This window comes from Erpetoichthys calabaricus, chromosome 5 (assembly GCF_900747795.2).
Source record: "Erpetoichthys calabaricus chromosome 5, fErpCal1.3, whole genome shotgun sequence".
Taxonomy (NCBI): domain Eukaryota; kingdom Metazoa; phylum Chordata; class Cladistia; order Polypteriformes; family Polypteridae; genus Erpetoichthys; species Erpetoichthys calabaricus.
Window position 1 is genome coordinate 33,761,769 of NC_041398.2, and position 27,909 is coordinate 33,789,677.

At 38.9% G+C, this 27,909-nt stretch overlaps 1 protein-coding gene across 1 annotated transcript; it reads left to right on the forward strand.

The window, feature by feature from the left end:
• Positions 1–444: 444 nt before the first annotated feature.
• On the forward strand, positions 445–7,471 carry LOC127527753 (uncharacterized). The gene is made up of 2 exons (XM_051927568.1): positions 445–475; positions 5,994–7,471. The coding sequence occupies exon 2, from the start codon at positions 5,994–5,996 to the stop codon at positions 7,263–7,265; it is 1,272 nt and encodes a 423-aa protein (XP_051783528.1). The 5' UTR covers positions 445–475; the 3' UTR covers positions 7,266–7,471.
• Positions 7,472–27,909: the final 20,438 nt, after the last annotated feature.

Below are 27,909 nucleotides of genomic sequence, written 5' to 3' on the forward strand. Positions count from 1 at the left end.
CCCAGATAAAGTAGTCTGCTTGCATGACTTTTACAGAGAAAGTAATAAGTAGTTTAAATGTTATGCAGATACTTTTCTGTCATGTGGGGAGCAGTGTATCGTTCCCTTGAAACATTTTGGCAAGAGCATGCATTTTATCTTTTAGTTTTATATGTGGCTATTGAATGTTAAAAAGGACAATTTTGTTTTGATACCTTGGTCCATGTATATTGATTACTCTCTCAAAATAATTCTTCTAAATTTCATAACTCAAATGATCTACCCTTGTTTCACCAAAAGGGTAGCTTTCAAGATGATGTGTAGATTTTAGGTGGGGAACCCAAAATGAAATGACTCAGAAAAAATTAGGATGAGTAAAATAGCCGGAAAGTGTTGTGACATTTGCAACTTGCAGCTATAAATAGGACAATGAAGAAGGCAGTTGGTGCTTTGATATCCATCTTCATAACTCTATCAATAACAGGACGGCATTCAGGTAAAGATGCTTATTCTCAATATATAAATACATCCGTATACAAATATGAAATTAGGCATATCAGAAAAAAGCGTGATGCAGGCAATATTCTGTTTATTTTCTATAGATTTCTTATTACCGGTAGTAATTTTGTAATCTCTTTAGTCATCAGCATTAAAAGTAGAGCAACAGCATAAATGATCACATAGATTTTAAATATTTATCACATTTGTCATTATTTTAGTGCTATAACATTAGTAATCATTTAATTATAATAATTATAATTGTAATTATCATAGATTAATAGAGCTGGTAAATATTATAATTGATTCATCAGGTGAACTGATTAATGTTTGTTGAACCCTTGGGATTAATAAAGTATCTATCTATCTATCTATCTATCTATCTATCTATCTATCTATCTATCTATCTATCTATCTATCTATCTATCTATCTATCTGAACCAAAAGCAGTGATGGAACTCACATACTTGATTAAAATGTAGAAGACACAAATACACACATTGTATCTAGGATTTTAAAATGAAACTGAAAGTATACTCCATATGTAAACACCTGGGGCCTCATGTATAATGCAGTGCGTAGAATTCACACTAAAACATGGCGTATGGGCAAAAACAGAAATGTGCGTACGCACAAAAAAATCCACAAGCATAAATCTGTGCGTTTGCAAACTTCCACGTTCTTCTGCTCCATAAATCCCGGTCAGTGTGAAATGTAATGCACGTACACGCGCCTGCTGTCCCACGCCGACTCCTTCCAGAATTATACCTCTTTAAATATGCAAATCAATATAAATAGCCCCTTATGTTTTGCATTCTGTGAAAAGACAATGTCAAAATCATGGGGAAAAAAAGAAGAATTTCAGCGAATACAAAGTGGAGACAAGGAAAAACATACTATTTGTTGGCTTAAGCAGTGGTACAAACAACAAAAGGAAGGTGATCGAGTGGCAGAAAGTGGTCAGATATCAAAGTCGTTGTGAAAAGGTAAGTCATAGCCCACTGTCTGAGTGTCACGTGGAAGCATATTAGTGTACAGAGAAAAGAAAAAAAAAATGGGGACACAGTGGAAATAAAAGTCAAAATGTTAACTTTAATCTTGAAATTACCACTTTAATCACATGGTTTATTTTTTCATTAAAGTAGAATGCCATAAACGTCACCTTAAAATCGTTTAATGTACTAGTTTTTGAAATCTCATCGTAATTAAAGTAGTACGTTAAATGCTTTGTATTCTATGTGTGCTTCTATGTACTGTTTGTGAATCACTACATGCTTCTTAAATGGGCTTTCTCTTCCTCCGACAGGACACAAAATCCATTACATTCGTGATATTACAGCTCTCTGAACAATTTAAATACTAGATAGATAGATAGATACTTGATATCATTTTCATGATGATAGGAATTAAAGCATGTATTAAACATGGGGGCACAGTGGCAAAGTGGTGGCAACGTGCTGGCGCCCTGTTCAGAGATTTTTCCTTCCTCCCACAGCATGCTTGCTCCACGACCTTCAATGAAATAATTTATTGCAGCAGTATTGTCTCTTTCGAACGTACTAACCCCCAATTACAGTCCTTCCTTTTCTTTCTCCAAGTAACCAATTGCCACAAAAGCTCTGTAATAAATGTCAAACCATCTGTAAGCTTAGTACACCATTTCTTGAAAACTTTTAAGGAATATTGCAATATCTTCGTGGTACATGTTTAATTATTCCATCAATCTCTTCATTCAGGGTCACACCAGCCCCAGCAAGCATACAGAGTGAGGCAGGAACAATCCCTGAACGTTGCACCAGCTCATCTGTACTGTTGTGCCACTATACACTGACATTTAGTTATAAACAGTATACATTATTTAAATGAAGTTAAAAATGTACCTGTATAATGTAATATACATACTTTACAGCATTTCATCTTAAAATGATATCAAGAGCTCCAAGAAGATAGTGTTAGGAAATCTAAATTGACTTAGAAGCCTGTCGTCATCATCTGTAAATACTCACTCTCTTCTGTTGAATTGAATTCCTTTATTGTTATTGTATGGTACAATGAGATTCTATATGGAAATCCTCCATAAACATATTTTCCTATAAAATGATAAAATGACAGTAATAATAATAATAATATGATAAAAAATGAAAATTATACAATATGAAAGCATAAGTAAAATATACAGTACATGTACATATAGTGCAGATAGTGAAATGGTTCATGAAGTGGCTTAGGTTGTGCAATACTACAACTGTAGTGTAAGTTTGCAGTGAGGTAATTGTACTTATTAGTAAAAAGAGTTCTACCAGGAGCACTTGATGGACTGATTGAGTATGTTTAGAGCTCTTGTGATGAAACTGCTTCTGAACCGCAAGGTCCCATCAGGAAAGGCTCTGAAACATTTACCATATGGGAACAGTTCAAAAAGACTGTGTGCATGGCTGAGGCAGCGTGTTCTAGATGCTGTATCCCGATAATCCTCTTTCTGATCAGCTGCTGTACAGCTGTGATTCCACATTCAGATACAGTGGGTGCACTGAGAGTAACAATGCTAAAGCAGCTATGGTATTTGGAATAGTCTGGCCATTTCATGGACCATTGTATTGTTAGAGGATGATTTCATTCAGATGCCTTAAACTAACAAACTATATGTGGTTAATTTCAGTGTATTTGATAAAGCAGAGTCAGGGATGTGAGTCTAAAAAAAATAAAGGGAAATCATACAGGAACAGTAGCACTGCTTTGATGCTGGGTGCCGCTAGTTTGCAAAACAGAGCTGAAAACTTGCGTATGCAATGGTTTCAGCTGGCGTGAGAATGTGCGTGGCCCTACGCCAAGTTTAGTTTTAATACATCGCGATGAAAGCATGGAAACAGGCATACGTAACATTTTTGTGTGTACAAACCGTTCATACATGAGGCCCTGGTTTGGGATGTATATAGTGCCTTTAAATATTCCATACCATTTTTAAGCCCACTTAATCCTGAGCTGGGTCACGGAGTCTATCCCAGCAAGCACAGGCTGCAAGGCAAAAATGATTCCTGGACAGGGCATCAGCCCATCACAGGGTGAAAACACTCACACTCACACCACACTCCCACTAGAAGTTCCTCCTAACCTATGGAACTGCAGGAAGGAACTGTAGCACCTGGAGGAAACCTTCATAGACTTGGAGAGAACATATAAACTTCAACCAGGAAGAACCTGGGGTGCAAACCCTGGTCTCCTTACGGTGAGGCTGCACCACTAACACCTTGACACTGCACCGCCCATCTTTACATTTTAAAAAAATGTTAGCAAAAAATTGTTATTTTTTATTGAATAGTGCCATTGGCAGTTTAGCATTTAAAATTTACACTAATGAAACTATAAAGTGCTCTGTAGTAAATTATTTATGTCAGGAAGCCTGATATCAGTGTCTATGTGTACATATTAGGTGCTTAGGTGGTACAGTGCATGGTGCCTCCATTTAAAGGCTAGAAAGGAGTTCCCATTTGATCTAAGTGAATAAAATGGTAGAGGTTTTCTACAGTTCTTACCACCAGGTCTCACACTGGAATAGATGTAGTGAGAATTCTTTGCTACTATCAACTATACAAGAAGAACATGCCATTAAATTTATATAGCACTTCAAATACCATCAATGTGCACCATCCAACTGGATGATATGATGGCAGCCATTATGCCAGTACATTCACCACACATTAGCCGTTAGGTAGTGAGAGCAATAGCTCACATTTAGGCACTGGGGATGATTAGGGGGTCAGGATGACCAGCCAATGGTGGACAATTTGGCTTATACATTGGGGAAAACACTACTTTTTACAAAAGTTGCTCAGGGATCTTTTATGACCACAGAGGGTCAGGATCTCAGTTTACATCTCAATCAAAAGGATGGCACCATTTTTACAGCACAGTGTCCCTGTCACTGCACTGGGGTCCACAGTCAGACGACAGGGTAAGTGCCACCTGCTAGCCAAAATCTCTTTCTAGTCCTTGCACTTAAACATAATCATTCTGCCTTTTTGACACAAGATACAGCACCATACTGCAGCTCTGCACAACTGAAGTCACCTGGAGGATTGCAGTGATTCAGTCGTACAGTGTCATATGCATCAGTTCCACTATCAACATCTGATGAATGACCAGTTCACATTGTCATCACTATCACTCGATTCAACAAATGGTTCAGTTAACAGTCTCTTATAAAACTGGCATAACAGGTTCTTGCTTACACACCATTCTGTTTTTTGGCCGAAGGCTCTGCCCCACTCATGAATATTGTTGAGTTACCATGAAGTAGAACAACACATAGAAATATCCCTGATGTTTTTTGCAGCATGATGTTATTTTAACCACTAGATGGCAATAGCGTCACAAGCATTATTCAGCACTTTACATTGAACCATAACAGTATAACCTGAAAAACGCTCAGGGTTAATGCCAATGAGGCTAATGACACATTATTTTAGTTGCAATTACAGCTCTTTTCCTGGAAATAATGGAGCAATTTCTTTTCAAGGGAAAAGAAGAAGATAAAACAGTGCTGAAATATAACATAACATTTTAAAAATAGACATCTGCCTCAGGGTTATGGTGGCCTATTCCAGAAGCACCAGATACAAGGCAGGAAACAGCCTTTAACTAGACCCTAGTCAATCTCACCATACACTCATGCACCACCAGCAAAACTCAGGTTCAGTTTGGAGTTTCCACTCATGTCTCACTAGCATGTGCTTCAGAACGTGGAGCACCAATGCAAACAAAACATGAGCAACAACAGGGCGCAGGATTCAAATCCAAAATGCTGGGGTTGTACAGGGCTACCAAAAGATGTCAGGATTTGAACACAGGAACTCTTGTACCCAAAATAAGAATCATACGCCTAATCCTATAAGCCAGATCACAGCATTCGGTTTCGCCCGGTTGATTCATTCTTTCAGACTAATAGCATTAAATATCTCATCTGACCCACCATGGTGATCAGTTTCCTCTAATCAAACAAAATTCCCTAGTTGTGGTGGTCTAATTATGAAGTAGAATGGTCTACAAAAATAATTATGTAACAATCATTAAAGAAATGGTATGTACATTATTTAATTAGTTTTCAATAAGTGATCAGTTTATTTCTACAAATCAGAAATTGGATGATAGGAAAGACAAATTCTCTATTTCTAACCTGTTCAACTATAAACATACCAGTCAAATGACTTGTTTGTAAATGTTACTTACATATATTTTGAGAAAGTTTTAGAACTTACCAACCACCATGATTTTGGTGCATTTGAATGAAAAGGTAAGGGACTGGCTTTGCATGACTTTACAATTACAGCTCATATTTAAGAAAGCAGTGAAAATAAGCCATTAACACTTTAAAGACACATCTACATTGCATTGAATTCCTCTTTGAGAAGACAAAATTTCACTAAAAATGCTCTTTAACATAATAATGATTAGTCTTCTCAGAATAGGTTTTGTGGAACCCTGTATAAAGTAACATTTCCCTTTTGCTTTCATTTCAGATGAACAACAGCTGCCTCACGATGTGGCATGTACTGGCCATCAGTTTCCTTCTGATTGTTCAACTGCACAATGTTCTGACTAAGTCTCATTATACTTCTCTGGGATCCCGTTGTGTTACTGCTTGTAAATCAAACAACACTCATTACGTTTGCACAGGTGTTCAGAAAGATGGTCATGCTTCCATGTACTGCTCTCCTCAGGAAGGAGTTGACTATCAAGGAAGGAAATGCAGGCAGGACAAACCATGTGATAAGTATGACAAAGATTACTACTGGTGTTATGTCGAAGGTTCATGGACTGAATGGGGTTATTGCGGAAAAGTGAAAGAGTATTTGGAACATTTGACTGCAACGTACCATATTCCCTGTCAGAATAAATGTGATAAACATGAATCAACATCTTATTATTGGTGTAACACAAGGAAAGGTTGGGACTACTGCTCACCTAAACCAGGTCTGAGCATTTATGGAAACAAATGTTACTATGGACATCCCTGTGACTACAGTGACAAATCTAACAAATACACTGGGTGCTATTTAGAAAATGGTAAATGGGAGATTTGTGGAAAGGTGCATGAAAGAGATTTAGTATATGTAGGCTCTTCCTACAATCTTGTATGTCAGGATGAATGTTCTACATATCATAGTGGTTATTATTGGTGTCACACTTTGAAAGGGTGGGACTACTGCTCTCCAACTCCAGATGTCACCTTCAGAAAAAAACAATGCAGAGAAGATCACAAATGTGGACTGAATGGTGAGAACTACTACTGGTGCAGGACTGAGACAAGTTGGAACACTTGTGGGCTGATAGTAGAGGGGGAGTGTGCTTATAATACAACAAGTCAATTTTTATTGAACACAGAACTTATCTGTACAACTGGTAATGGTTTGAACACAAGACATATTAGATTTGAGATGCAGGCTGCTACTGAATTATTAGATGGCACACCCTACCTGGAAACCGCTATCAATTTGATTGCTCGTTGGCATAACGGTCTCTTACAAAGTCAAAAACAGACTAACCTAATCACAGAAGACAACCTGAGCATTGATCTTCATGTACTTGCTGTCAGTGAGGAAGTGCATTACTACAACCTCCAGATTCGAGTCAATTTTAAAAGAGTTCCTAAACACGGCACTATCATTTCCGACATTCTAATTCCTATAGGCAAAAATATTCCTGAGAAGTATTTCCGCAGAGCATTTTCTGAAAGCCTTCTTAGGCAAGCCCCAGTTAAACTAATGGAGGTAAACAATGTTATCAGCTGAATCATGGAAGTTTACTCTTACATATTCTTTATCATTTTTTAGCTTCTCTGTTCAAATTATGCTTGAAATGTATCAATGTGTGTTCATTCTTACAGTTCTGTATTGCGAGAAATTAGTTGTAATCATATGGCACTGCATTGTAATGGTACTGAAAAGTTACTTTTACCTTTTTTGTACTGCACCTGCATTTTCATTATAATAAAGCTTCTTTATGTCTACATGAAATGATCATACTTGATAAAATATTTATAGCAAATGGACTTTAAAGAATATTAAACTTGAAAGATATGTGTAATGTTCCTACCTCCTTCCATCACATATTGAGCTTTTATCTTCTGTTCATCCATTCACTTACTGAATTCTCTGGACAACGCTCTTTGGGTGGTGGTAGGAGATGCTGCTCAGAATGGTAACTATAAAAGTGCATCCATATCCATTGGAGAGTCACGAGGGCCAACAACATTCCCATCAAGATCAAACTCTACTCCAGACACCAGTAAATTTCAAGGCACACATTTACTCTGACAGGGATAAATATAAACTAGTTGCAGGTATCTCTTCTTTAGAAATCCAAGGCATTGTCTATGCACCTGGATTCGACTCCCCTTAGAGCTCCGAAAGTTAGACATTTAAAAATGTCCAAGAACATCATGGAGTGGGGTTACTATCTCTAATATCAACCAAGTCCACACTCTGGGCCAAAGAGTGTACACAATCTTTGGGAAGAAGCCTTATATCAAGCAGGGAATGTCAACACTCAACATTTTTAGCCAGAAAGCATTGTGCATTTCCCTATGAAATTGCAGGGGAATCAACAAAAAGTCCAACATCCAAATTAAGCTGAGAAAGACAACTCCACATTGCAAACACAGACAAAGAACTACAAGGCAAAGGCAGAGTGTATTCCATCATAAATGTCTTCACGTGATCTTGGAGCATGCCACACAGGTCACTATAACATTGGGTGTTGTCCTATAATATAACAAGGACAAGCTGAAAGAAATATCTTTCTAAAACTACAAATTAAAAAGCTGAGAAATTTGATAAACCTTCTAAACAAAGGGCAGCCTATGTATTTGTTCATTCTGTCTTGCATCCCGTCTTTTATGTTAACATTAATTATTCATGTTTTATTGTTATAAAACATTGAAGCACCTCAGATTTAATTTGGCTTATTTTGACATTGAACAACCAAAAATGACTGTTAAATGTCAAAGTGAAATCAGACCTCTGCAAAGTGATCTAAATGAATTACAAATATAAAATACTTTATATCTGATCATCCCCTTTAATAGGACACATGAAATTCTCCATTAGTGTAGCCAATTGGTTTTAGAAGTTCCATTATTAGTTCAATAGAGACAATCTGTCTGGAGATTCAATTGATTGTTGTTTTAATATTCCTGTTGTTTTAATATTCCTGACTGTATGTGGAAGGTCCAACTTGTGAGTATCATAAGCCATCTTACAGATAGATAGATAGATAGATAGATAGATAGATAGATAGATAGATAGATAGATAGATAGATAGATAGATAGATAGATAGATAGATAGATAGATACTTTATTAATCCCAATGGGAAATTCACATTCTTCAGCAGCAGCATACTGATACAATAAATAATATAAAATTAAAGAATGATAATAATACAGGTGAAAAAAACAGACAATAACTATGTTTAATGTTAAATATTAACGTTTACCCCCCCTGGTGGAATTAAAGAGTCGCATAGTTTGGGGGAGGAACGATCTCCTCAATCTGTCTGTGGAGCAGGACAGTGACAGCAGTCTGTCGCTGAAGCTGCTCTTCTGTCTGGAGATGACATTATTTAGTGGATGCAGTGGATTCTCCATAATTGATAGGAGCCTGCTGAGTGCCCTTCGCTCTGCCACAGATGTTAAACTGTCCAGCTCCATGCCAACAATAGAGCCTGCCTTAAAACACAGTTGTTTTCAATTTCTTTTAACTGTATATAAGTAAATCTGGTATCAATTTTATTAATAATTTATTAATTTTTTCATATCCATTGTTTTTCTGTAAATTGTTTATCCTCTAATCGGTTCCTTTAACTTATTTGTTTTAGTATTTATATCATTTTTGTCCTTTGTTTACTGATTTATTATTGATATTTTTTTATTTTATTGTACAGCACATTGGTTTACACTTCTGGGGCCTCATGTATAACGCCGTGCGTAGAACTCACACTATAACATGGCGTAAGCACAAAAGCGGGATTGTGCGTACGCACAGAAAAATCCAGATGCAGGAATCTGTGCGCACGCATACTTTCACGTTCTTCCGCTACATAAATCCCGATCAGCGTGAAAAAGTAACACACGTGCACGCGCCTTCTGTCCTGCCCCAACTCCTCCCAGAATTACGCCTCTTTGAATATGCAAATCAATACAAATAGCCTTCTGTGAAAAGACAATGGGAAAAGCACAGGGGAAAATATAAGAATTTCAGCGAATACCAAGTGGAGGCAAAGGAAAAACGTACTATTTGTTGGTTTAAACAGTGGTATAATCAACAAAAGAAAGTTGATCGAGTGACAGAGTGTCGGAAAAACTCGAAAGATCAAATTCACAAAGTCGCACAGTGCCCGAAATAAAAAAGAAGTTGTCACATATCAAAGTCGGCGTGAAAAGGCAAGTCGTAGCCCACCGTCTGAGTGTCATATGAAAGCGTATTAGGGTACAAACAAAAAACATAGGCACACAGTGGAAAAAAAGCACGAAATGTCAACTTTAATCTCGAAATTTCCACTTTAATCACGTAGTTTATTTTGCCATTAAAGTAGAACATCATAAACTTCATCTTAAAATCGTTTAATTTACTAGTTTCTCAAGTAGCATGTTAAATGCTTTGTTCTGTGTTTGATCTTCTGTGTGTTCTGTGTGTGAATCACTACGTGCTTCCGTCCTTTCTCTTTCTCCGACAGGACACAGAATCCATTACATTCGAGATATTACAGCTCTCTGAATAATTAAAATACTGAGATGTATACGTGATATCATTTTCACGATGATAGGAATGAAAGCATGTTATTAAACATGGGAACACGGTGGCGCAGTGATTGTTCATATCTCACGCAAGAGGCTTGCTGCGCCATGTGCGACCTTCGATGAAGTAATTTATCACAGAAGTACTGTCTCTTTCAAACGTACTAACCTCCAATTCCTGTCCATACTTTTCTTTCTCCAATCGCCACACAATCAGCTCTGTAATAGACGTTAAGCCATTTGTAAGCTTAGAACGCCGATTCTACAAAACTTTTAAGGAACATTGAAATATCTTCGTAGTACATGTTTAATTATTCTATTCGTCTATCCTTCCAGTGTTGCGTCAGCACCAGCAAGAATACAGCGCAAGGCAGGAGCTATCCTTGAACTAGCTATACGCTGCGGCACCGTGTCCTCACATGTTTAATTATTAACAATACAGATTATTTAAATGAAGTTAAAGTTTTATCTGTATACTATAAGCAACATATTTTGCTGCATTTCATCTTAAAAATGATATTGTCATCATACGCGCTTTATAAAGTAGCGCAGGTTGTGCAATATTATAACTGTAGTGTAAGTTTACAGTGAGGTGATTGTACTTATAAGTACAAACAGTTCTACAAGGAGCACTTGATGGACTGATTGAGTGCGTTTATAGTTCTTGGGATGAAACTGTTTCTGAAACGCGAGGTCCGTACAGGAAAGGCTTTGACGCTTTTTGCCGTGGCTGAGGTAGTGTGTACTTGAAACTGTATACCTGATAATTCTCTTTCCGATCATCTGCTGCTGTGATTCACACTCAGATACAGTGATATAAATACTCCGAGTGGTGCAGTGAGAGTAATATGGAAAAAGATGATCCGCAGTGGCAACCCTTAACGGGAGCAGCAAAAAGAAGAACAAGATGCAGTGAGCGTAACAACGCTAAAGCAGTTATGGTATTTGGAATACTATGGCTATTCCCTGGCCCATTATATTGCTACAGGTTAATTACAATCAGATGCATTACACTAATAAACAATATTCAGTTAATTTCAGTGTATTTATAAAGCCGCGTCAGGAATGTGGAGCTAAGAAAGAAAGGATGAGCACACAGGAACAGTAGTTTGAGCATTCTGTGGACCATTATATTGTTACAGGTTAATTACAATCAGATGCATTAAATTTATGAACGATATGCGGTTAATTTCAGTGTATTTGATGAAGCCGCCGCCGTGGGTGTGGATCTAAGAAAGAGTAACCACACAGGAACAGTAGCACTGCTTTGACGCCGGGTGCCGCCAGTCTGCAAAACCGAGCGGAGAAATTGCGTACGCCGAGGTATGAGTTACCGTGGAAATGTGCGTGGCTTTACGCCAAGTTTAGGTTTTATACATCGCAATTTGAGCGTGGAAAGGTTCGTACGCAACATTTCTGTGCGTACGCACCGTTTATACATGAGGCCCCTGGTGTTTTAAAATTGTGCTTTATAAATAAATTTTGATTTTATTTGAATTTGAAATTAGTTTGAAACTAATTAACAAAACCAGTTGACAATGAAGGAATGGAAAGCATAAACTCCAGTAAGCAGTATCCCTGGAGAAAATAAAACTCTGGGGGATTCACTGTCAACTGTAAAAGAGAAACTCAAAAACAAAGTCAGACAGGCTCAGAGTTCTCCTGGGCATTCTATAATAGACTCTGTGCTGGGCCATTCACTCTGATGGCAGAATCTTTGTCTCCTGTGATTTTAAGGCTCTCAGTATCTCAGGTGACTTTTCATGGGCAGTAAAAAAGCTTGTCAGTAGAGCAATGGCACCAAGTGACACACCATATCAAGAAGAGAAATAGAATAGAGGAAGGTTAGTGATGGTTCATTAATGCTTATGTTTTTTTACAAGTGGAAACAAACAGAGATGCAGTATGCACAGCTAATCAGCAGCTCTAGTCAAGGTATGCCAGACTAAAGTAGTGATTCTTCAGCCAGAATGTTCCACAACTTTGGTGTCCTGTAACTAAAAACCTGACTTCCTACTGTTACTAATTCTTGGAATCTTAAGCAGGCTGGCATCTTGGGGGCATAATGCATGCTCTGGCTTACAAGTACAGAAGACCCTTGATTTAACTGACTCCAATTTAATAGAGTTAGAATTTAAAGGACAAAAAATTTCTGACCTGAATGAAACATTTTCCACTGTGAATAGAGTATGTGAAAATAATAAAGAAATAAATAAGCTTTTTCCAGCTAAGCTATGCACTCCATTTGGTGTTGAGCTCAGGGTGCTAAATTATTGAGGTGGGGAGCTGTAATGGACAGGGAGTGATTAGTGGCAAGTACCATCAATATCAGACTGTCTTTGTAGTTTGTTCCATTTAATTATTTATGTTTTGGTTGTTTGAGTCTTTTACATAATTGGGACTTTTATTTTACCAATTAATACTTGATACTTGTTGATCCTTAAGGACTCGGGGGATAAAGGAATAAAATTTGAGTGCAGCACAAAAATTGTACTTAATTGTGAAATATTGCAGCTGATTGTAAAAATTATATTTGAATAAAACTATATACCTGAAAAGAAATTTTAAAAGAAAGATGTATTTTTTGACAAAGTCAGCATTTTGCTTGTGTGCTCCTGTTTCTGTCCCATTGAAAAGCATGCCAGATGACAATGTAAAAGAGGACAAAATAAAGAAAGATTTAAGGTGACACTGTGACCCCATATAATGTAAAGACGACAAAATAAATGAGGCATTTCAGCAAAAGAATGTCCCTAAGGACACGAGTCTGACATGGCAACACTTCGGGCTAAATGCCATCCAAGCAGGAAGAAGTGGGAATGATACCGGCCATGACATCAGTGGTGGTTAGATTGTCAATCATTCAGTTTGTAGAGGGAGGAAGAGAAGAGACATTAGAATACAGTGCCACCTGATGGACCACCAAAAACTTTAAGCTATCCCCAAGGTGCACAAGTGTGACAGCAGGTATACAATACTAACTTTACCTTACAGTAATATATTATTCATACTTACATATACATCCTGTATATTTAATTTAATTATTAATATGATTAAAACACATTCAATTTGATTTACTTTTGGCAATGACAGACATACATTCCTCCAATTAGTCTGTTAAATTGAGGGTCTACTGTTAAACACAAGTTCAGAAAAGTAAGCAGGATCTTGTCCATTTAAAGCTTTAACAATTAAAAGCAGGATTTTGAAATCAGCCCAAAGATGGACTCAAGTCCATCGGACCATCTTGTGATGATTCTTGCAGCAGCATTTTGAATGAACTAAACTCAGCTCTAAGGTTAACTAGAAGCCACAATAAAGACTTAGTTACAGTAGTTACAGCATATGGTTTTATTTATCTTGTTCTTGTAATGAATCTTGCAGCAGCATTTTGAATAGACTGAAAGCTGTATAAAGAATGATTTGAGCCAGTGAATACCGCATTGTAGTAGTCAATCCTAATAAAAATAAATGCATGAATTAATTTCTCAGTATGCTGTATATTTAGAAAATGCCTTAATTTTCCAACAGGTTTAAGATGGAAAAAACATGTTTTGGATAGTTTTGTAATGTGCTTTTTAAGTAACATGCTAGAGTCAAAGATAATGTGTAATGTGTGCGCCGATTCAGTAAAAGTAATGGTGATGTACACTGAGTTAACAAGTGACATAATACAGTTGTGGTCTACATCATTGCCCCCAATAAATAAGATTTCTGTTTTTTCTTTATTTGATGGTAAGTTGTTCTCATCCATCCACTCTTTTAACTCACTACTACAATTAATTAAGAAAACCATTAAAGAAACATTGTTTGGTCTGGTCCACAACTAGCACTAAATGCTGCCTGGGATAGGCACTGGCTAACCATAACCTAGAACCTCACCTTGAATCAGGCTTAAAAATGGATGGATGGATGGATGGCTTGGAAAGGAGACTTGTGTTCTTTGAATTGTTTAACCCACAAACACAAATGCATCTTCTTTGGGCTCTGCGGTCACAAAAAATGTAAGATTTTAAGGTCAATTTTCTATTTATCCCTTTGGTTGATTATTTGCTTTTGACAGGACAAAGAAAAAATTTAATATGAAAAAACAACAAAATAAGCAGAACAACTCATCTTTAAACTGCAACATCATTACTATGAACATGGAGAGAAGTCTACCAAGATCTTAGCAAAAACAAATCCATAAGCAGGTAGTTTGCAATACAGTATCGGTAATCACCAACACAGACAGAGTTTGGCCATAAAAATATAATGCACCCATTTAGAGACTACTATAAGTCCTTATATTCTACTCAGTTTAAAGAACACGAGATACAAATTTTTTTGATACATTACAGATACCACAGCTGTATACTCTAAGTGCAGAGGAACTGGATAAACCCCTGACACTATCAGAATTACTAGATACTATAAACTCACTTCAGAGTGGGAAAGCACCAGGCCCTGATGGCTTCCCTGCTTAATTTTATAAAAAAAATTCAGTTAAGTTAGCTCCCCTCTTATTAGCAATGTTTAAAGAAGAAGAGACAAAAAAATTCTACCTCAAATTTTTCGCCACGCATTAACTACCACTTTTCCTAAGAAAAATAAAGATTTATTACAATGTGCATCATACAGACCAATCTCACTTCTGAATAATGATGTTAAGATACTCTCGCGAGCCCTAATTACAAGGATTGAGAAAGTGCTTCATCTAGTAATATCACAAGACCAAACCAGATTTAAAGTGAGACATTTGGCTTCCAATCTTTGACACCTATTTAATGTAATATAATCACCCATAAAGTCTAACTCCAGAGATCATATTATGTTTGGATGCAGAAAAAACATTTGATATGGTTGATATGGTAAATTTGGATTCGACCCAAACATATGTGCATGGATCAAACTACTGTATACCAATCCAGAAGCTTCAGTTTGAATTAACAACATTATTTCAGACTACTTCAAACTAGAACGTGGTAATAGACAAGGTTGCCTCTTGTCATCAGTGCTATATATTTGAAATCACCATTCAGCCATTGGCTGTTCACTTTTGAAATGCATCAGCGATAAAGGAGATTTTCAGAGAAGGATTTGAACAGAAAATATCACTATATGCATTTGATATGGTATTGTATATATCAAATGCACAAACCACTGTGTCTACAGCCATAAATGTACTAGCAGAATTTCAAAAGATATCTGGTCTCAAGATTAATTGAAATAAAAGAGTGCTTTGTCCAGTGAATTCTCTAGCAAACAACATTAGATTGGACACCTTCCATTTTATCATTGCAGATCAGTTTAAATACCTAGGGATCAACATCACAAGTAAATATAAAGCTATTTTTCAACAAACTTTTGCTATTTGCATAGACCAAATTAAATTAAACATTAGCAATGGAGAGACATGCCACATTACATGTTGATTAGCTTAGGAATTTCAATGTACAATGTACACATGAGTATATGACCATACAAACTTTTAAACCCATCATCAATATTCACAAGCCTGCTTAAACCAGTCCCAGTTCAAGGTGGCCTGAGCCTTTCCTTGAAAAACTGGGTGAAAGGAAGAAAAGAAACCTGAAAGCCAGTTCATCACAGGACCCACTCAAACAAACAAACAAGCATTGTCATTCACACAGGGCCAACTGGGAATCAGCAATAATCTAATCCACACTTTGGGGATATGAGAGGAAAATAGGAATATCCGAAGAAGGAAAATGGAAACATATGAAGGATATTCCAGTTGAGAAAAATATGCATATTGTGATCTGATGTATTGTATCTCATCCTGAAAGATAATTTTAGGAAGGAGGCCCAGGAACTAAAATCAAAAGAAGCAATGAAATAGTAAAATCTTAAACAGGCCACGGTCAAAAACAGAAAGTCTGAAAACATTAAAAAGCAAACTGTTAATAGGAACCTATAGTTAAAGTAAACCAAAGCCAAAAGCTAATCCTCCATCTTAAGTGCACTCCAGAAGGTGATGTGCCAATGATGCAACTTCCAGAGGTTATGTGGTAGTAATGGATCTCCGTTGCTAACAATAAAACTCTCAAAATGGTGATCATTGAATAGAATTGAATATTTTATTGTTCTGGGTGTATAAACTATCTGAAAGTCTGGTTGTATTGAATGTTACCCTAACCCTAACAATGTCAATATGTAAGGCACTTTGGCTCCTGAGATGATGTAGGCCACTGTATCCACCTGCTGTAGCACATTGTGGATTACCACAGTGCGGCTACCATGCCATGTTATGACTTTGCTGGGCCATACTTATTCCATACCTGTAGGCTTTCCACTGTGCATCTGTAGGTAAGGATGCAGGGAGACAGACTGATTTTTAACAGCCTTCTGAAAAAATGAATATGCTGCTCAGCTAATTTAATATGGTACTGAAGGACTATGTGAGACCATCAGTGACGTGGGCCCCTTAAAACTTAAATTACAAACCTCCACAAACATGATGAAACTTAATTTGTTCTATGTGGAATTTCACTTTTTAGAGTTGATTATGTGCACTCAGGTTTCTATCAGCTTTGCACATCGGCACATTGTAACTTTTCTGCATTCTTCCTTGTAAAACTGCTCAAGCTCTGTCAGGCTGCATCATACAGTGATATTTCAGTTCTGATATTAATTGTAGTTTTATTTTTTATTTTATTTTATAAAATTAATTTTTAGTTTTATTTCATTCTAGTTTTCAGTGGAGTGAACAATTTTTATTTTTATTTAGTTCTGTGTTTTTTTACATAATGTTAGTACAATTTTAGTTTTTCTTTGTTGCAAGACCACAAATGCTGGCCTACACATATTTCAATGCAAGTTATGTTTCAGTCAACAAAATACACTCACAGTTCATAATGCCGTTAAACACAGCTTGACTATCAATGATCAAACGGAATACATGGCCTAATGAGTACAGTCAGCAAGATCAAATGTTTCAACTCAAGAAACCAGTCTATGCAAGCACGTTGCTGTTAAGCTTTAAACAAACACACATTTCGAGAGATTTGTTCATGTTTCAACCACGTCCATTGCACAGATAGCCACATAGTGAAAATATTAGGTGCACAGACGAGGTCCTCTGCCACTGGCACCAGCAGACTGTACGTTGACAATCGTTTAAGGAACATTGAAATATCTTCGTAGTACATACTTAATTATTCTATCCCTCTATCATTCCAGTGTTGTGAAAGCCCCAGCAAGAATACAGCACGAGGCAAGAACAATCCCTGAACCACCAGCTCCTTGCTAGCACTGTGACACTGTGTCCTCACATGTAAATTTTTATCAATATAGATTATTTAAATGATGTTAACATTTTATCTGTATAATGTAATAAACAAATTTTGCTGCATTTCATCTTAAAAATTATATTGTCATCATATGTAAATACATGTTTTATAAAGTGGCTCAGGTTGTGCAATATTATAACTGTATCGCAAGTTTACAGTGAGGTAATTGTACTTATAAGTACAAACAGTTCTACAAGGAGCACTTGCTGGACTGATTGAGTGCGTTTATAGTTCTTGGGATGAAACTGTTTCTGAACTGCGAGGAAAGGCTCTGAAGCGTTTGCCGTATGAGAGCTGTTCAATAGACAGCATGGCTTAGGCAGCGTGTGCCTGATGCTGTATACCGATAATCCAATCAGCTGCTGTACAGCTGTGATTCCCCACTCAGATACAGTGATATAAATACTCCGAGTGGTGCAGTGAAAGTAATATGGAAAAAGATGATCCGCTGTGGCAACCCCTAATAGGAGCAGCTGAAAGAAAAAGAAGAAGGTGCAGTGAGAGTAACAACACTATAGCAGCTATTGTATTTAGAATAGTTTGACCATTCCGTGGACCATTATATTGTTACAGGTTAATTACAATCAGATGCATTAAACTAATAAACAATATGCGGTTAATTTCAGTGTATTTATAAAGCTGCATCAGGGATGTGGATCTAAAAAAAAAAAAGGGAAACCACACAGGAACAGTAGCACTGCTTTGACGCTGGGTGCCGCCAGTCTGCAAAACAGAGCGGAGAACTTGCATACGCCAGGGTATGAGCTACCGTGGAAATGTGTGTGGCTTTACGCCAAGTTTAGGTTTTATACATCGCAATTTTAACATGGAAATGGGCTTATACAACATTTTTTATACATGAGGCCCCTGGACTCTGACTTAGTCATTCCAGGACATTAACTTTGTTGTTTTTAAGCCTTTCCTGTGTAGCATTGACTTTATGTTTGGAGTCGTAATCTTCCTGGAAAACAAATCTTCTCACAAGGCACAGGTTTCTTGCGGAATGCATCAGGATTTTCTTCAGAAAACTTCTTTAGAAATTTGACAAATGAAAGGAGACCATTCAGTCCATTTATCGCTTGTTTGTATAGATAATAGCTAAACTTTCCTAATATCTCATCTAGACACCTTTTAAAAATTGTCAAGGTTTCTGCTTTCAACTCCATGTCTCAGAAGTTTCTTTGTGTAAAAATTTGCTTCCTTGTTTTTATAACCCAGAAAGCTGGATAAAGAAAACATCAAACTGCCATCCTGTATAGAAAGAGAGTGACCAGAGGGCAAAGGGCACAGCAATTCTAAACAATATGCTGTGACCATGCATAAACACACAAAATAATAGTGATACAAAATGTGGAAATGCCATAAAGATGACAACATGAAATAGTAACATGATTAAAATGATTTACAATAAGAAAAAAACAGTATGATCTAACACCCAAATTTATAACAGCTAACAGAGGACAAATAGCCAAACCCCAATGATATAATTGCAAGTTGGGTGAAGAGAAGTTAGCAATATTTTGCATATTTTGCAAGAGCAGTATACACTCTATGACCTAAAGTATGTGAACCCTTCCAAATAACTGTTTTCAGGTGTTTCAGACACACTTATTATTAACAGGTGCATCAAATTATCACATAGCCATGTAATCTCTGTTGACAAACATTGGCAGTAGAATGGGTCATACTGAAGAGTTCAGTGACGTTAAACATTGCACTGTCATTAGGGTGGAACGTATGTCTCAAGTTAGTACCGGAAATTTCTGCTGTGCTACATCTGCCCCAGTTAACTGTAAGTGCTATAATTGAGATGTGCAAACATTGATGAGCAACAATAGCTCAGCCATGAAGTGGTAGACCACGCAAAGTCAGAGAGTTGGGCCACAGAGTGCTTAAGTTCATAGCTCGTAAAAATTACCTATCCCCCACTGCAACACTAACAGCAGAGCTCCAAACTACCTCTGGAAACAACATCAGCACTAGAGTTGTGTGTCAGGAGCTTAATAAAATGTGTTTCAATGGCCAAGCAGCCACAAGCCTAACATCACCATGAGCAATGCCAAGTGACAGCTGGAGTGCAATGCAAGTCCTGTTGGATGTTGGACTTTTTAGATGATGGTTTGGAAGAACCAGTTGTCTATGAGGGCTACATCTGCAAGAGATGCCAGCTAATCCAGCACCTCGAGCTCAGGGTCGCTGAACTGGAGAAGGAGTTGGCTGACCTGCTTTGTAATAGAGAACTGGCAGACTTGGCCCAGGTGTCCTTTAGAGAGATAGTGTGCATCCCCCAAGGTGGCGTGGGAGGAGATTCCAGACCAGACAGGTAGAAATAGGAGGGTCACGGTCACAAGGCATAAGGTAACGGGTGCACACTGTCCGGGGACATCTACCCTAGAATTAGAAGTGTCAAACCGTTATCATGTCCTTGCGGAGCTGGACGGTGTCTCTGATAATTCTGAGGTGGTAGGCAGGGATGAGGAGCCCCAACGGGCCACCTCAAAACCAGTTCCCAAAAAGAGAGAGGTAGTGATAGTTGGAGACTCAATCATTAGGGGAATTGAAGCGAAGGTGTGCTCCAGAGAGAGAGAGAGTCTCACACGGTGTGTTGCCTTCCTGGAGCACAGGTGGGAGACCTCCTCGGGAAGGTGGATAGGCTCTTAGCCAGAGCGGGGGTGGATCCAGTTGTCATTGTCCATGTTGGAACAAATTACATACTGTGAGGGATTGCTGGCCATATATCCCAGCCAACACCCCCAGATGGAGCCATCCCTGCAACATGGAAGGGCCCCGAATTCCAGCAGGGCATCATGGATATTGAAGTTTTCCTTCACAGCCCTGCTGGATACCTTGGGGGTCAACAGAGGATGCTGCAGGGAGGCCCAGAGACTCTTACGTGCCCTATAACCCGGAAGTACGTCTTAGTCACAGCGACAGGAGGAATGATGTACTTCCGGGATGAAAAGAAGACTTTTGGATCTGACCTGGAAGTGCTAAGAAGTCACATGGACAAGGGTTCAGGAGCACTTCTGGGTCACAGGTTTTATAAAGGACTGTGGGAGATCCCAGGGTTGAGCTGAGCTAGGTGGAAGGGTGGCAACGCGTCTGGGAGAGTGGAGGATTATTGTATTGTTTATTATTATTGAGTATGGTGGAGTGGAGGGTGCTTTGTGCACATTTATTATTATTAATGAAGTCATTTTGGACTTTTACGTAGTGTCTGGCGTGGTGTCCAAGGGTTCAAGGGAGCAAGAGCGCCCCTATCTGTCATAGTTGGTGTAGCCAGCAGGATTCTCTGGCCGTCAGTTTGGCAGAGGACCTGTATTTAAAAATTTACTGTGGACAGAAGCCTAAGAAGGCAACGTCAGGACACGCAGAGAAAAAAAATATCACCACAAACCCTCTTTTCTAAAGACCGGCATGGGGAAGAAGAAGGCAAGGCAGAGAAACAGCGCCAGCGGAAGGTCCATGCTCATCAGGGCTGACGCTCAGGATGAGTCACAGAGCGGCCACACAGATCGGGAAAAGTCTACGGAGGAAAACGACTACCACGAGGTATGTGCCGGTGACTCCATTGAAAATGTATTTAAAATAACTCATTTGGTGCTGTGCACATACCTCAAAGAAATTCATCCGGAGGCTCTGCGGGATGCAGAAGAAATTTCCAAAGACGGGGGTGCGCTCCTGTTCGAGCCTACGAGCAAAAGGGACTTCTGCATGTTGGGTGTTGGCGAGGACCACGTGATCTACCCTGATGGTTTGGGGGGAGGAGAACGTCCTCGTCCTGCTACTTTCGACTTCGCCCACACGAAGATGGACTTGGTTTTTCCAAAGGGGAAGGGGAAGATGAGCGAAGCACCGCACACACCGCAAGAAGGTAAGGAGGGCCAGGAAATGGCTGGTTGGTCTGCCGACAAATTAATAAAGACAGACCGCAGTCCGCCGAAGAAGGCAACCCGGTCCTCAGACAATAAGAACTCCAATTCCCAGAACCCTCCGCGAGACCCGTCAGAGCAAGTGCCAATAGTGGACGTGCTCATTGGCTCCCGTCCGGTAGGTAAGGAGAATGAGGAAGTGAGCCTGCCTCCAGCCAAATTAATTAACTGTTTCAACATGCGGGAACTCGAAAAGTTAATCGAGCCCGTACGAAGTGTTTTTCAGGTGCTGACGGCGATAAAGAAGATCGTCAGAGATTTGGAAGCGGTGGCCGAAGCGACGATAAAGAAGGTAGAGGAATACCTGCTGCAAGTCGGATGAGAGCCTCCCGTCTTATATAATTTGGCAGTACAGGTAGGTAATGACGGTACCGTACAGCATATAGGGACGCAGTGTGATCCGGGCCCGCATTTAATAAGTAGCGGGTGCCAAAGCACTGCAAGCCCTACAAAAGAGAGTGGGACGATGACAGAGCGGTTGGGGGAAGAGTCGATCGAGCCGGGACAGCTGGATGGTGCTGTCTCACGGAGCGATGCGATCCTGAAGACCCTGACCCGTATTATAAATAAATCAAAGGGCGTTCAGACAGTAAAAGGGCTCTCTTTAACTAATAGAGAGACCGGAACTGTGAACAAGCCCCAGATTAAAAAGGAGATCCCAAAAGAGAAACGGGGGTCTCCTGATAAAGTGGAAAAGTGCGTTAAAAGACAGAGGTGGCTGTGGAACCCTCCTCAGCGAGAAAAGGGACAGGCCCTGAATTCGCCGACTGTTTCCAACATCGCAGAGGGAGAATTCCGGGAGGACAGAGGCAGTGCTACGGATGCCGATGGCCGGGCCATATTTGGCGAACTTGTCCACAGAGAACCAGGGAAAAAATGTTTTATTTATGTGGTGTTCCCCCTAGGTTCTCTAAGAGGTATTTTCCCCAATATAGCCAAGGTCCGGCCACAACCAGAGACTCCTCCTGGAAGATGACATCCCTCGCGGGGCTGGACGCTCCGCCGCACTGGGCTTCACTGAGGGGAGGGAACTGTGAGGGATTGCCGGCCGTATATCCCAGCCAACACCCCCAAGCCGCCAGATGGAGCTATCCCTGCAACATGGGACTATATAAAGGACTGTGGGAGATCCCAGGGTTGAGCTGAGCTGGGTGAAAGGGTGGCAACGAGTCTGGGAGAGTGGAGGATTATTGTATTGTTTATTATTATTGAGTATTGTGGAGTGGAGGGTGCTTTGTGCACATTTATTATTATTAATAAAGTCATTTTGGACTTTTACCTGGTGTCTGTCGTGGTGTCCAAGGGTTCAAGGGAGCGAGAGCGCACCTATCTATAACAATACATAAGGGGAATCTGTCAGTTCTGAGATCCAAATTCAAGGAGTTAGGTGCCAAGCTGAGGAGCAGAACTGACAAGGTAGTCTTCTCCGAAGTTCTGCCTGTGCCACGCCCCAGTCCAGGTAAGATTGAGGAGATTTGAAGGCTTAACGCGTGGCTCAAATCTTGGTGCAGGGTAGAAAGGTAAAGGTTTATGGGGCATTAGGACTCTTTTTGGAACAGATGGGACGTGTTCCGCTGTGACGGGTTACATCTGAACTGGAGGAGCATCGATGTATTGGGGAGGCGTATGTGTAAGCTAGTCGAGGAATGTTTAAACTAGGGAATGGGGGGAGCAGGGAGTTTAGGACAGGCCAGGTTTAGATCTATACATGGAAGAACAAACAATGGTGTAGAAATAAAAATGCATTGTAATGTAAATTATAAGCAAACATTTAAATGTAGAAGGAGTAACACATTAAAAATAGCTTGCCTTAATGCTAGAAGTATCAAAAATAAGGTAAGTGAGTTGGAGTTGTATATAGCAGAGCATAATTATGATATTATAGCAATAACGGAAACATGGCTAAATAACAAAGATGGGGATGAATGTAACATAGAGGGATACACGTTTTTTAGGAAGGGTAGATAGAACAGAAAAGGAGGTGGGGTTGCTGTTTATGCCAAACAGGATTTAAATGTAAGTCTTCTTCAGTTGGATGATGAGCCCCATTTTAGTGAGGACATGTGGTTGCGCCTGGAAAATATTAGGAAAAGAGGTCTTATTTTAGGAGTGTGTTATAGACCACCCAATTCAGACAGTAATTTCAACACACATCTTTTTAGTAATATCAAAAAGGCAAGTTTACAGGGAGATATTATAGTCACGGGGGACTTTAATTATCCAAATATTAACTGGGATAATCTTTGCAGATGGAGTCTAACACAGCATGTTAAAGAACCAACACGGAGTGAAGCCTGTCTGGATTTAGTATTTTGGAATAATCAGGATAGAATTGAGGGTGTAGAGGTGATTGAACCACTAGGGTCAAGTGACCATAATGTAATACAATTCTCAGTATTTTGTAAGAGTACAGATGCAAAGACTAAAATTGTTAAGTTGAAATTTGGTAGGGCTAATTTTGACCAGATGTGACAAAGTCTAAGTAGGATACACTGGGATAAGCTTTTAAGTGTGGAGACAGTTGAGGAGCAGTGGAACAGGTTTAAAAATGTTTTACATGTAATGCAGGACAGATACATACCTAAATTTGGAATTAATAGAAAACTGAAAAAAACTCCACAGTGGATTAATAAAGATTTAAAAAAGAAGTTGCAAAGGAAAAAACTGCTTTATAAGGCATATAAGACTAATGACTGCAAAGTGAATCGTAGAGCGTATGAGAACATGAGGGCAACCATTAAGAAGGATATCAGGAAGGCTAAAAGACAGTTGGAGAGGAATATAGCAGATAAGGCAAAAGACGACCCTAAGAGAATCTTTCAGTATTTTAGCAGTAAAAGAACAGTCAAGGAAGAGGTCAAGTGCATCAGAAATAGTAGAGGGGAATTAAAAGATACAGACAGTGAAATAGCGGATGCCCTAAACTTACATTTTTCTGAGGTGTTTACAAGTGAGCAAGTGGATAACCTCCCAGAGGTAAACGGGACTATGAAGAAGGTACTGAGGGATTTGGAAATTGTAGAGGGAGAAGTGCTGCTCAGATTAATTAAGCTGAAATCAAACAAATCACCAGAACCAGATAATATTTACCCTCGAGTTCTTAAGGAGGCTAGTGAGTACATATATAAACCCTTGACACATATTTTTAGGAAGTCACTGCGTACTGGAGAGATTCCAAAGGACTGGAAAATGGCAAATATCATCCCATTATATAAAAAGGGTGACAGGGCAGATCCAAGCAACTATAGACCAGTAAGCTTAACATGCATCACAGGAAAATTAATGGAAGGAATTATTAAGGATATGATTGAGCAACACCTGGCAAGGACAGGACTTATTAGGAACAGTCAGCATGGGTTCAGAAGAAGGAGGTCGTGTTTTACTAACATGCTGGAATTCTATGAGGAGGCAACAAAAGGATATGATCAAAGTGAAGCATATGATATTATATATCTGGACTTTCAGAAAGCATTTGATAAGGTGCCACATGAGAGGCAAATTAAAGAAGTGGGAGTTCAGGGTGATGTTTTTAGATGGGTGCAGAATTGGTTCAGACACAGGAGGCAGAGGGTGATGGTGTGAGGAAACAAATCAGAATTGGCTGATGTAAGAGTGGTGTTCCACAGGGGTCAGTTCTAGGGCTGCTGCTATTTTTAATATACAGTATATGAATGATTTAGATAGAAATATAAGTAACAAGCTGGTTAAATTTGCAGATGATACCAAGATAGGTGGATTAGCAGATAATTTGGAATCTATTATATCATTACAGAAGGACTTGGACAGCATACAGGCTTGGACAGATTTGTGGCAGATGAAATTTAATGTCAGTAAATGTAAAGTATTACACATAGGAAATATACATGTTAGGTTTGAATACACAATGGGCAGCTTGAAAATCGAAAGTACACCTTATGAGAAGAATTTAGGAGTCATAATGGACTCTAAACTATCGACTTCCAGACAGTGTTCAGAAACCATTAAGAAGGCTAACAGAATGTTAGGTTATATAGTACGCTGTGTGGAGTACCATTTCAAGGATGTTAGCTCAACCTTTATAACACACTGGTGAGGCCTCATCTTGAGTACTGTGTGCAGTTTTGGTCTCCAGGCTACAGAAAGGACATAGCAGCCCTAGAAAAGGTCCAGAGAAGAGCGACTAGGCTGATTCCAGGGCTACAGGGGTTGAATTATGAGAAAAGATTAAAAGAGCTGAGCCTATACAGTTTAAGAAAAAGAAGATTAAGAGGTGACATGATTGAAGTGTATAAAATTATGAAGGGAATTAGTACAGTGGATCGAGACTGTTATTTTAAAATGAGTTAATCAAGAACACGGGGACACAGTTGGAAACTAGTTAAGGGTAAATTTCGACAAACATTAGGAAGTTTTTCTTTACACAAAGAACGATAGACACTTGGAATAAGCTACCAAGTAGTGTGGTAGACAGTAAGACGTTGGGAACTTTCAAAACTTTTTTTTTGTAAGAAATAAGTGGATAGGACTGGCAAGCTTTGTTGGGCTGAAAAGCCTGTTCTTGTCTAGAGTGTTCTAATGTTCTAATGTGGTGTTGCTTTTAAGTGTTTGGGCTAGGCTTTTATGTTCCAGTGAAGAGTACTGTTAATATTACAGCATACAAAGACATTAAAGATAATTGTTCACTTACAATTTTCTAGGAAAAGTTTGTGGAAGACCCTTTTCTGATCCAGCATGACTCTGTTAGGTCCATAAAGACATAGAGGAACTTGAGTGGCCTACACAGAGCCCTGACCCCAAATACAACACAATACAATACAATTTATTTTTGTATAGCCCAAAATCACACAAGAAGTGCCGCAATGGGCTTTAACAGGCCCTGCCTCTTGACAGCCCCCCAGCCTCTAAGACGACAAGGAAAAACTCCCCCCCAAAAAAAACCCTTGTAGGGAACAATGGGAGTAACCTTGGGAATGGCAGTTCAAAGAGAGACATCTTTCCAGGTAGGTTGTGCATGCAGTGGGTGTCAAAAAGAAGGGTATCAATAGAATACAATACATGAAACAGAGCAAATCCTCAATACAGTATAAAAATAAAAATTTTACAAGTACGGAGCAAAATTTAACAGTAGATGATATCACATAATATGATTTGGATTTGTTTAGAGTTCTGGAGACCTCAGCCATCAAGCTGCCTCCCCCATTTGGCCATTCCACAGTTGAGTCAGCACTGGGTCAGCCAATCTGATAAAATGACCCCTCTACCTGATGATTCCTGTGATCCTCCATCAGGGATGACTTTACCTTAGGCAGGCAAAACAACTTGGCAGGTGGGCCTCTGCACCAAGTGCCACATTTGAGTACCGAGAAGAGAAACAGAATAGGTGAGGGTTAGTAACAAATTATAACTATCATGTTACTTATGTTTTAGTGCTAATGACTAACAACAGAGATGCAGTCTGTACAGTTAATCATCAGCTCTAGTCAGGATTTGCTGAACTGAAGTAGTGAGTACTCAGCCAGGATTTAAAAGCTGAGACCGAAGGAGCATCTCTTATAGTAGCAGGCAGACCATTCCACAGTTGCGGGGCCCTGTAACTAAAAGCTTGACCTCCCACTGTTATTTTATTAATCCTTGGAATCAAAAGCAGACCGGCATTTTGAGATCTTAATGTGCGCTCTGGTTTGTAAGTTATGATAAGTTCAGACAAGTAAGCTGGACCTTGACCATTTAATACTTTATATGTTAAGAAGAGGATTTTGAAATCTGCCCTAAACTTAACCGGGAGCCAGTGTAAGGATTTAAGAACTGGAGTTATGTGTTCGTATTTTCTTGTTCTTGTAATAATTCTTGCAGCAACATTTTGGACTAACTGGAAGCTGTATAAAGAACAATTTGAACATCCAGTGAACACCGCATTGCAGTAGTCAATCCTCCTAGAAATAAATGCATGAATTAATTTCTCAGAATCCTGTTTATTTAGAAAGCGCCTTAATTTCCCAACATTTGTAAGATGGAAGAAACATGATTTGGACAAGTTTGTAATATGCGCTTTAAATGACATGCTAGAGTCAAAGATATTCTATTCTAATCTATTGAACACATTTGGAATGCCGATTGCAAGCCAGGTATTTTCTTCTAACATCATTACTGAGTGTTAAAAAAGCTCTTTTGGATAAATGAGTACAAATACCTATATACACTTTCACAAACTTTGTGGTAAGCCTTCCCAGAAGACTGAAGGCTGTTATAGCCTTGAATAACTATATTTTAATGCTCATACTTCTGCAATTTGAGGTACAACAATGTGGTCAGGTGTCAACAAACTTTTTAACTGTGGTTTCCTACCATTGTAAGTTAATTTAAAGAGTTGGCCCTTGACATTACATCAGAAATATGATTGGGGAGAGGCACAAGTGGGGAAAAACATTCATTTTGATG